At 40.1% G+C, this 10,906-nt stretch overlaps 1 protein-coding gene across 1 annotated transcript in view; it reads right to left on the bottom strand.

The window, feature by feature from the left end:
- The window catches only part of ITPR1 (inositol 1,4,5-trisphosphate receptor, type 1), a gene marked incomplete at its 3' end in the record, with an annotated part of 81,236 nt that overhangs the window by 18,699 nt on the left and 51,631 nt on the right, over positions 1 to 10,906 (bottom strand). Inside the window, exons 13-22 of the mRNA XM_010285033.1 lie at positions 10,413 to 10,573; positions 9,472 to 9,613; positions 8,935 to 9,093; positions 8,174 to 8,346; positions 7,798 to 7,917; positions 6,290 to 6,484; positions 4,303 to 4,554; positions 2,778 to 2,919; positions 1,619 to 1,772; positions 1,094 to 1,281 (exon numbers count right to left, since the gene is read on the bottom strand). Of these exons, the coding sequence (XP_010283335.1) occupies positions 1,094 to 1,281; positions 1,619 to 1,772; positions 2,778 to 2,919; positions 4,303 to 4,554; positions 6,290 to 6,484; positions 7,798 to 7,917; positions 8,174 to 8,346; positions 8,935 to 9,093; positions 9,472 to 9,613; positions 10,413 to 10,573 (1,686 nt within the window). The remainder of the gene's footprint in view (positions 1 to 1,093; positions 1,282 to 1,618; positions 1,773 to 2,777; positions 2,920 to 4,302; positions 4,555 to 6,289; positions 6,485 to 7,797; positions 7,918 to 8,173; positions 8,347 to 8,934; positions 9,094 to 9,471; positions 9,614 to 10,412; positions 10,574 to 10,906) is intronic.

The raw sequence follows: 10,906 nt of genomic DNA, 5'->3' as shown, positions 1-10,906 counted from the left end.
TCCTCGCACCGACCCCAGGGCGCTGCGGCAGGGGAAGCCGAACACGAGCTGCTGCCGCAAGCGCAGCGCCGCAGCCTGCTGCCGCCATACAACAGCTCCCACTTCAGGAGGGCTGTATTAGGTGGTCTTCCTCCCTCTTGGGGAAAGTAGTACAATGCAAAGAACACTTGAGGTTCTCTCAGATTTATGGGAAAATGCTTAATGCCAGTTTTAATAACCCACGGTAAAGGGGGGGATACTGGCATGCTAACATATCCCATTGCACATGCCAGGCCACAAGAGAAGTTCTGGCTTTAACTAAAATTAGCAATGGTGAAAGGAAGCGACTCAAGCCCCCGCTCCGTGCTGCATCTGCTGCTGCGGGGAAGGGCATAACCTCACACCCAGCGATGTGCGAAACCTCCCACGGGGGCACAGGGAAGGTGCACCGTGCCTTTCCTGCCGCTTCGCATACTTTCGCCCACAAGGCTTTTGCAGAGTTCTGGCCTGCATGAACTTGCCCATGAAGTTACCGAACAGAAAAGGGGCTCCTAGACTGAGGGAGGGAAGATGGCTTTCAGTGCAGTAATTCTGTGGCAACATCTAGATCAAGACAGAATTGTGGAAAAGGGAAAAAACTTTTCTGTTTGTGTCCTGAAAACTTAGGAGTAAACAAGTGAGAAAAGCCAGACAGAGATGGAAGAGACAGAGAGGCTGGCAAATGTGCATACATAAAAAACATTTCAGGCTGGTGGTTGTACGAGGAGTCAAGTATCTCCCCCTTCCTTGGGGCACTTAACAAGACCGCCCTGTCTATTCAGGGGAATTACTGAGACGGTAAGGTGGAAAATGAGCTCTCCACTTCAGCAGCTCAGGTACTTACAAATCACGGTTAGATATGCAGATGTCTATTGCAAACTCATTTCTACTAAATTGTTCCAGTAATGCTATTGTCATATGCAAGTTGAGTGCACGCCTGAAAAAGTCACTCTTTTAAGGCTTCACCAGTTTCAAAGAGGCACATACAAGGCAGGAGTGAATTAAAAGGCAGCATGGCACTACATTAATACTTAAAGACAGCACGAGATGCTACGTTAGTTTGCATTGCTAGTACCTGAAGTATTTCAATGATCTTCAGCTTTGTGTCCATTACCAGGATGTCCTCTTTCTCTGGCTCGCTCTGCTTGACGTTACCCTCAGGAGCAGCAGCAAGCGGAGTCATGGGCAAGAACCCACCACCTCTGAGCACCACCTGGGTCATCAGCTCCCCAACTCCGTGGATTGATCTCATCACATTGCTCCCTTCAGAGAGGTAGGTAAACAGGTAAAGTTATGATGGTGTAATGGGAGTGCATTAACAGGGCAAGGACCCTCCACATCCTATGAAGAGAAATTGTCTCAACATTAAAGGCGGACAGATGGACACCTAAATCCCTGGAAGAGATGGAAGTCAACAGAAGCACGGCTGTACTTTCAGAATCCCCCTGCCCTCTCCCTTTGCCATTGTAGGCATTGCTCAGCTGTACAGCCAAACCATAGACAGAAAGGGGTAGAAGATTTCAAATCCACATTGACATTTTGAGATGAACTAGAAACTACCAAAGAATGATCTGTTCTGCCAATCATTTTTTGGCCTTACCTTTACTTTCCTCGCCTTTTGCCATCTTGGTAATAGGGAAGATGGTAGTGATGTGCACACAGTCTAATATAGCAAGGAGGATTTTGGTTAGTCTGAGGAGGTCACAGAAGTTGTAGAAACCAAAATATATCAGATTTCTGGCTAAGTTAACAACCTACCAAAATAATAACAAAAAGCCTGATTAATACTAAACATTTTGCTATCACAATCAAGTTGTCGTAAGACAAGGAAAAGATCAAGAACCTGGCTGCAAGTCATATTCTTATCATAATAGCTCATAATTCCGTAAGACTCTATAGCTCTACATTTTATCATAAAGTTTTCTACTTGCCTACAAATACTGCAGTGCCTGGAGTAACAGCATGTACTTGCAATTGATATTCTATAACTACAAAATCATACCATGTTTGTCTCATTACAGAAAACATAAGATAGACATAAGATAAACATAAGACTAGAGCGAATGTACAGATGTTTTTTATGGTTTTGTCTTACAAAAAAGTAAAAATTACCCATCTAAAGCTTACTGCTACCAAGTTAAAGTTTCCCACAAGTCCTCCTCATGCACTGCTTCAAGATTCACACACAAGAATTCCACATATAGTGCAAATATTTAATGTAGCCCCACCATCTGAAGTATATCCCCTCACATACTTTTTTTTTAAAAAGAAAACCACTAATTTTAGGAAATATGTGATATATTTAGGGAATACTATTACATGGATTTGCTACATTTTATTTGCACAGAGTATTTTAATAGGTCACAGGACATGGCATTGTTCTCTTCCTGAGTAATACTATAAGCTCTAGAGACTATCTGTGCATGCAGACATAGTGTTTACTTTTTGAGAATATTTATTCCACTCAAGCTTGACTTTGCAATAACAGTGAGAGCATAAAAAGTAAACAGGGCTGCTGCAAATCTAAGACATAAGCTCACATTCATTAACTGTATTTCAAGAACTATCACTGCAAACTCTCACAAACTTCAGTGAAGTTGCTTGCACAAGAATAAAGGACTACACTGGGAAGTAGGAGCCAGCTGAGGCTCAGCACTTGCTAATTACTTGCCAGTCCACCTGGTGTTGAAAAAAAAGTACCAACATTCCACACACACACATGCATACAACAAAAGATAAAATCAGAACTGGATAACTACCTCAAAAGTGAGCTTATTTTTCTCTTTATCAGAGAAAGGGAACCTCTGACACACCACATCTCTTAAATATTCCTCTACAAATTCCATTGTTTGTGCAAATCTCTCCTTAATTTCATCTTTGGATGTTCCACTGCTATCATAGCTGAAGAGGGAAAAAAAACCAAAACAAAATAAACCACAAAACTTAGCATGCAAACACACAGGGCTCTCTTCCCCTGATACAATTTTTCATTGGTTGGTCAAAATCTAAAAGCTGTGAAATAATTTATCCAAATGAGGGAGTCGGGAAGTTGACACCATAATTTCCTGGCTTTTGCTGTTTTATCCCATATGGTCATTTAGCACTATTTAAAAACCTCTGAGGAGAACAAAAAAAGAGAATTTTGTCCCAATAAATAAGAAACCCTTCTTATTTTAGTGGAAACAGTGACAAGCTATGTACAGCGAAGGCAAACGGATGTGGCCAAGAGATGCTGACTGTAGATGCTATTTTCCTCCAAATAAAAACAAGATATATGCGAAGTAGACATTCATTTTTCTTAATTCAAATCCTAGGTTTGTTTCTCAGCGTGTGCAGACAGTGTTTGAAAAGGAAAAGACAATCCCAACCACTTTCCACTAACTACTTTCGTTTCCCTGTTTGATCACATATCACTGTTTAGCCTCTGCCAGAGCTGAAGCCATTTGGTTTTCTATTTCGGCATTTAAAGTTGGGTATGATCTACTGCATCTCTCTCAAAGAAAACTAGGCTAGCAACGAGGGAAAAAAGGGCAAAAGAATAAACCACTAAACACCAGTACTAACACTGACAAGACTCAAATTCCTAACATTTAGCCTAAATTTTAAATGTTTATTTTTTCCAACCCAAAAAATTGTGTTCTGAACAGTTGACTATAAATTTTAAATTATTTGTACTGTAGAGTTAATACAAGTCTATGGTCAAGAAATCACATCTCCAGCCTAGCTGTGGTTTTGTATAGGTTTTTCCCCACTGCATCAGAGTATTTTCCACTGGAGGTGAAGGAACATGACTGGGCCTCCAGCACGTTGCTTGTTTCAGCATCTTCTCCCTTTTTTTGGCTTTTGATTGTGCGAGCTACCGTATGGACAACCTGCCTGCAGAGTCTATACTCTAACCAAATAAGGCAGGAGGAAAAATGAAATAGCCCTTCCTTGCCTTCCCTCCCCAGGGCTAGGGCACTTGTCACATCACCCAAATGGGAGACAGACCATCACTGCGACCACTGCCCGTTCGGGAGACAAAGCCCTACTGCCTCACAGCTCACACTACGCACATACAGCAAAGTTATTTTGTTCGCAGGAAGGTTCTCTCCAGCAAATGAAACTACAGGGTCTGAATAATGGAACTAGTGAGAATGTTTTTTTTTTATTATTATTATTATTATTTTTTGTTTTTAAAGAGAAGCATTATAAACAAGGCATGAGTTTAGGATTGATCTAGGTTTGTTTTAAAAATCAAGAGGGATTAATTTCCTTTTCCAACACTATCCAGCAAGTACTTACTCATCAATAGCAATTTCAGAAGGTATTTCAGACCACAGGCGAGCATACTTCACCGGTGTTACTTGTTCTTGGGGGTCACGATCAACATGCATATGCAGCATTAGCCGGCAGAAAGATGCTCTCAGATCATACGGCAAGTTTTCATCAGACATGCAACGGAGAATGAGGTCCACATCCAGCTGGCCTGATATTTCATTTATGGCTAAGTACTGTCTATCAAGGCACATTCTAGCAAAGAGGTTTAGTTGGTATCTTCAGGGGGAAGAAAAAAAAAAATACATAAACAGCTTACACTTTAATTTCCAGAGACGTCCACTGGGTATAGTACTGACATGCTCTTACGTATTATCAGAATGAATCTTGTATTTTCCAGTAATATAGCTATACTTATTATGGAAAGAATAAAATGCGTAACAAACACTAGTAAAAGGTAACCTAGTGGAAAAATAGAATAAAAGGAGTCATCGTAGTTTCCTGAGAGTTACATTCAATTAAATAATGCTGTTTATGAAAGGTACAGAAGAATCCAAACAACACTTAAGGCAAGTCAGCCTAAATACTGTAAAAGACCGAACACTTCTTACTGATGCTGAAGCCACAGTTGTTCAGTGAGGCAACAATGTAGATGGAGTACAGAATCATTAAAATTAGGTACGTGATTAAACAACTACTGAGCTCTGCTCCCTTCAGTGAAAGAATTGGTAAAGAAAAACTGAACTTAATCCCTAAGGTTTTTAGTCCGTAAACTAAAAGCAAACAACTGGCATTTAAGTTAGGCTCATCCAACAGGCTGGTAATGAACCTTTAGTCATACAGCACATGTCCAACACTCATGAGTATTCATACAGGCTTGTGCTGAATAGTGTCAACTGTGAGGTTTCCTAAAGAAATGAACATTTAATTGAAAGCAGGCTCCTTTTCACTCTCAGCACTCCTCATGGGAATTTCACCAAACCATATCCTAAAAGCCTTGTTTTAAGCATGTTCATGAGACTATAATGTAGACTAAAATTAATTAACACTATCAATTCTATTTAAAAACAAGTGCAAGAAAAATCTATTTTGAAAGCAAATGCAATTTTTAAAAACATATATAAGAGGTCTCCTTTTGAGCTCAGTCCTCCAATAGGCTCAGATAAAAACATGTATTAAGAAGTCTGCTGCAAGAACTATTTCAATGGGAGAGATAATGAAAAATAAGATAGCTATTAAAAAAAAAAAAACTAGTTGTACTTTCTGCACCACCACAACTGAGTCCGTCAAAATACTCTCAGAAGTTTATAACCCAGACACAGGAATTTGGTCTGGGCTGAAACCTGATCTTGCACTATGCCAAGAACTTGGTGTCTTGTCAAGTCATCTGGAAACATCGCTTCATGTTAGAAACTGCTAAAAGCATAGCTTAAGCCATACAAAAGAGCACTGCACATTAATCAAACCAAACTTGTGGCATTTTCATAACTTCACATATTGTCCTGCTGAGAACTACGGGACCACTAAAGGCTTTGAGCCTAGAGAGAAATTTAGAAGGCAGAGGGAACAGCAGTGACTCCTTTAGAATCAAAAGCAGAGTCATCTGCATGCTCAAATGCTGTTCTTCCTCCAAGTGGCTGTTCACCCCAACTACCATCTGAATACAGGTAACCTAAACGGTTAACAGAGGATCTCTCATAACACCCACTTATCAGGAAACCAAGCAGAAATACAAGCATTAAATGCTATGCAAATTCAATGCACTCTAAGCTTCAACTATTTAAAAAAAAAAAACAGTTTAAACTTGCTCATGCTGATAATTGGACTTCTCATCACAAATAACTTTGTGCTTTTAGCTCTCACTTCAAAGAGACTTCATCCTCACTGTCTAATGGCTATTTTGTCCATCAAACCATTACCCTTTCTCCCAAACCAACTACAGCCTATATACCAAAGGCTTCCCCACACAGCCTTGATGAACTTTGCTAGCCAACTACTGTACATGCTCTTTAACCTGTAGTAGCTGAGTACGTCCCGATCTTCCTTCTGCCCTTCCTTAGCATCCTGAGCCAACTCTCTGATACTCTTACTGCGGATTTCCTTGTTCGTGTCTCTCCAGAACAACCACACTTCTTCCTCATCTTCTCCAACTTCCAGGGCATTTTCTCCACTGGACACTTCTTCAAACTCAAATCGAGAGAGGACCAGCCTGCCAGAAGGAAGTTAGGTTAGATTACGAACTGCCAAGACCCATGCAGATCTTTTAGCACATTTCTTTTAAGACATTTGCTAAAATGTACTGGTGACATAGAAATAACTAATTTTATGATCTCACCTGCATTCAGAACACACAAATTTTATTGCCTAACTCTGCAAAGTAAAAGCAGGAGTACCTCACTCTTTTCAGCAGCAGCAGTTTACTACATAAAATCTTTGTGTTTTATTATTAAAAGCATGAGATTAGAATTAATTTAGACTATAAGATTTTCATTCAGTCTTAAAAGGACCAACATTTCAGCTCCATTCAACTGACACAGACAGAGGAACAAGAAGTTAGAGACACATGTAACTGACTTTCAAAAGCATCTTTACAGGAGAACTGGTTCAAAGATCATTCAACAGACTAGGAAAGGATTTAGTAAATAGAAATACCTAAAAATCAATTAGTTCTGTACCCCATAAATGCCAATTGGATCGGAACTTGTTTCTGCTTATGTAGCAAAATACCTAGAAACAATTCAGTAACTAAAACTAAAAAGGCTTTAAGGGCTTTTAGCTCTTCAGCAAAGAAGAGATCATACATCTGAAAAAAGACAAATTAAATACACAAGGGTGAGAACAAATAAGTGGTGTAGCAACTTGAAGTGCTGGTGGAAATAAATACTGTCTTTATGATTTCACGAAGAGTATCAAACGTGCAAAAATACTCTCTCATCCATTTGTGTTTTAAATATTACCTGACAAAGACCTGCTTCCCTTTTGCAGTATGTTGATAATACCTGTGCCCTATCCCACACATCAAATAAACCCATCTTTACGGAAGACTATCAGGATTTGGTGCCTGCTATGATGCTTCAGCAATGGCAGGGCAATGCTGAGAGCTGGAGACCAAAATCCTAACTGCAGAGGGAGAAACGAGTGAGCAGAGATGCATCAGCTTCTGCTTTGCTGCAAGCCGAGCTCAGTGGGCAGGCACCCAAGACGCGCTTGCTCACTTCAGACAGCTTCTGGAGGAAAGCCTGAGGCACAGAGGAGGATCAGGCCCACAGGACTCTGCACACCTTCCTGCAAAGTCTGTCTGCTTTGATCCAACGTGAGATATCTGAAAGATTTCTCCGACTGCAGGACTGAGAATGCATATGGCAGACGTCTGCTGTCATCAATACCCATTGACTGTGTATTTGAAGAGGACCCCACACACACTTAACTGCTTTCTCTAGACATGCCAGCAGTGCTCTCAGCTTTGAATCACCTTCCTTCTGTTTCACACTAGGAAAACCATCTTTAAAGGCATTAACTTACTTAGTTTCAATGAGAATGTCTGCATTTGCTGGATTCAGCACAGCTTTACAAATCAACTCCTGTGTCACTGGAATAGACTTGTTCATGGAAACGCACAGATCTGAGAGGTAATCCAAAAACCTGTTGGAAAACGCGAGCCAAAAAGGGTATCAATCCTTGTTGAGATCTAGACAGAAGCAATCTACGTTCCAGAAAGAAAACATTCAGAACTCGATTTTAACATTGCAGAGCGAGACTGTTGCCCAAAGGGGAAGTTACGGTGAGTGCCAAAAAAGCAGCGAACTAGCTGTGCTTCCTCACTAGCAAGTTGGCAGGTACAGATTTTTCTCAGAAGGCTAACAGGAAAAGGGTAATAATATACTCAAATACATCTCACCTGGGCTCCCTATTTTTCCTCACAAGACTAACAAAAGTGTCAATCTCGGCAGCTGTGATGTGCTTCTCCAAGAGCTTGCGATTGTTATGAAGAAGTGCTGTAATAGTGTCCTCAGCCAAGACATCGTAGCCAATTTGCTTCTGCATGAAGCCAAACTGCTTCGCAATGTATTCCTTCAAAACATAGAAGGAAGAGGAAGGTATTGTAATTAATTCTCAGAATTTAAGAAAATACTCAGTAACAGAAAACAGTATTTGTCAAGATCAACATCCCAAGAAGTGAACTGGATTAGAATCAAATTGTTCTTCCTTTGAGAGAAAACAAGTGATAACAGATAAACTTAACACCTCCCTCTCTCCCGGGCCAGATACCACCAAGGCATTTATCCTTATCTGGTATGAGTTTGTTTTTAATAAATTGCAACAAAAAAAATGAACAGCCTTAATTCACAGGTCAACTTTCCATGGAGCCTGCAGTATGCAAGACTGAAGCAAGTTTTATAATTCAGCCAGATTTGACAGTTAGCTATTTGGTCGTTTTCTTAAATTCCCCTTAGAACTGGTACTAATTACACTGCACATAGTCTCTGAGAGAGATGAAAAATGCTAGATAGAGTAAAACCGAGCAATCCAAAAATCTCTTGCTTACTGTACAATCACAGCACAGCATAGCAGTGTTTAATTAATGGGATGCAGCTTTTATATATTTTGGAGCACAGGAACATTGTTAGTGCCACTGAAAGCTACAGGCATATTTCAAACCTGATTCTTTCTGTAATCCTGCTGAGAGTGTCTCAGCACTCTGTAGCAAAGCCGGCATATGTGTCTGAAAGGAGCATGACGCTGGTCTCCAAGCTCCTCCAACCGCAACATCGGGCCATCACCGCTGTCCGTAAATGGTGCTTGCAACAACTTGAAAATCTATAGAGGTGTTAAAAAACAAAGATAAAATCCCATGAGACACTGCCTTCATCTGATTAGAATTAGTGTAGAAATACTGTGTCAGTGTCGTTACATTTCTAAAAGGTACATCAGAAATACATTATAGTTGCCATGTTTGTTTCTGTCCAGGCTACTCTATGGCAAAGACAACGTTGTTGATCACCTTTATTGGACACCGTATTCTGTAATTTCTTCTTCTAGCAATGGTATGCCTACAGTCCACTGCCAACAGCCTGCTGAAAGCTAGAAACTCAAAGGATCTTTTGGTCCAAATAATTTGGCCAAGTCCTCTGGTATTAGTTTCTGTTTTCTGACAACCCTTCTTCTAGGCAGAGTTTAGAGAAAAATGCAGCCTACCTGCTTTAGAATATTCTGTTCTCTCATCAGTTTTTGCCGTTCTCTATTAGGTTTAGAAAATACCACCTCGAGGACATCTTGTCCAGAATTAGTTCCACCAGTAACAAAGTAGACCAAATCCTCCAACAATTTGGTAACAGATCTACGGAAAAGCCAGAAGCTGTTAATACAAGACTACAGATTCTACCTGTTAAAAGAACAATGCCAGTGTAAGTTTACACAGATTTTGAAACACTAAGTGGAAAAAGAACTTCAATTAGAGACTGACTCAGATGCTGGATAGAGCACATCGGTTTGTGCAGAACTTAAAATTAGAAACTAATGCTCCCTATTGCTATAGCCTTACTGCCTAGTAGCTAAAACATAGCAGCAGTAAGACAAGGGTATCACTTTAGCGCAACTATACGCTAGCCAAGTTCTAGCTGGCAGGTCTTTAAATTGCCAGGGGAAAAAAAAAAAAAATCAGGTAATAATCTCTCCCAAGGCCAAATAAAAGACGCTAGCTATAGAAGCACCTGGGCCCTGGCTCTACACAGCCCACTCTGCACTGTTTTTGTGTGGCCATGTACTTTTCATGGACATCAGCAGAGGATTTGCAAGAAGTCATATGTTCAGTCTTCACAAGATGGATTATAAATTCCCACACTCGATTTGCAAAGCCCATCAAGAAAGGTATGCTGTGGATTATTCCTCCAAGTTCACAACAACAGTTCTCATGCTCTCATTTCACAGAGCAACAGGGAGAGTTTGACAAAATGCTTGAGAACCTCCACTGTGGACATGTCAACAATAAAACCATCAACTTTTTTTTTTTAATCTAATCAAGGTGGAAAAAAAAAAAATCCCTCCCCTGAAGATAGCATACTTAAATAAAATTTTCAATGAAACAGTTACTGTGTAAAGGTAACAACATTGTCTGAACTCAATTCTTGCTTCCTTACCTTCTTTCATTCTGGGTTATTGTTCCCTTTTCCAACTTGCCAGCAATGGAACCTAAAACCTTACTTGCATCATTTGCAAAATCCAAGTCCCGAACCTCCGCAGGGGAAACTGGTACTATAGCAAAAGCTTCTTTGTCCTCTTTCACTGGAGAAGTACCAATCTGAAACACAGAGAAGTTTTAGCGTCAAATCAAAAGGCAGAAAACAAAGTAATGATTCACATACTCAGTGATAATAAAACAGAATAAAAGCCACACTCCACTTAGACAGTACGAGGCTACTGATGAAGTCAAACTTTGAGAACAGTACCACTCTGTGCAAGCTTAAAGTTGTTCCTAAATTCAGAGAAACATCAGAAGAGATTGCAAAACGTTGCAATAAACAGTGGAATAAAGTCCTCCTCGTGATGACTATCATACACTAGAAACTGAGCAGTTTAACTAGTAAACTACTATGAAAACCTAATGTTTTAGATAAAACGTTTTGCCTAAGAG

This window comes from Phaethon lepturus, unplaced genomic scaffold, assembly GCF_000687285.1.
Source record: "Phaethon lepturus isolate BGI_N335 unplaced genomic scaffold, ASM68728v1 scaffold25004, whole genome shotgun sequence".
Taxonomy (NCBI): Eukaryota; Metazoa; Chordata; class Aves; order Phaethontiformes; family Phaethontidae; genus Phaethon; species Phaethon lepturus.
This window is presented reverse-complemented; position numbering and strand designations above follow the sequence as displayed.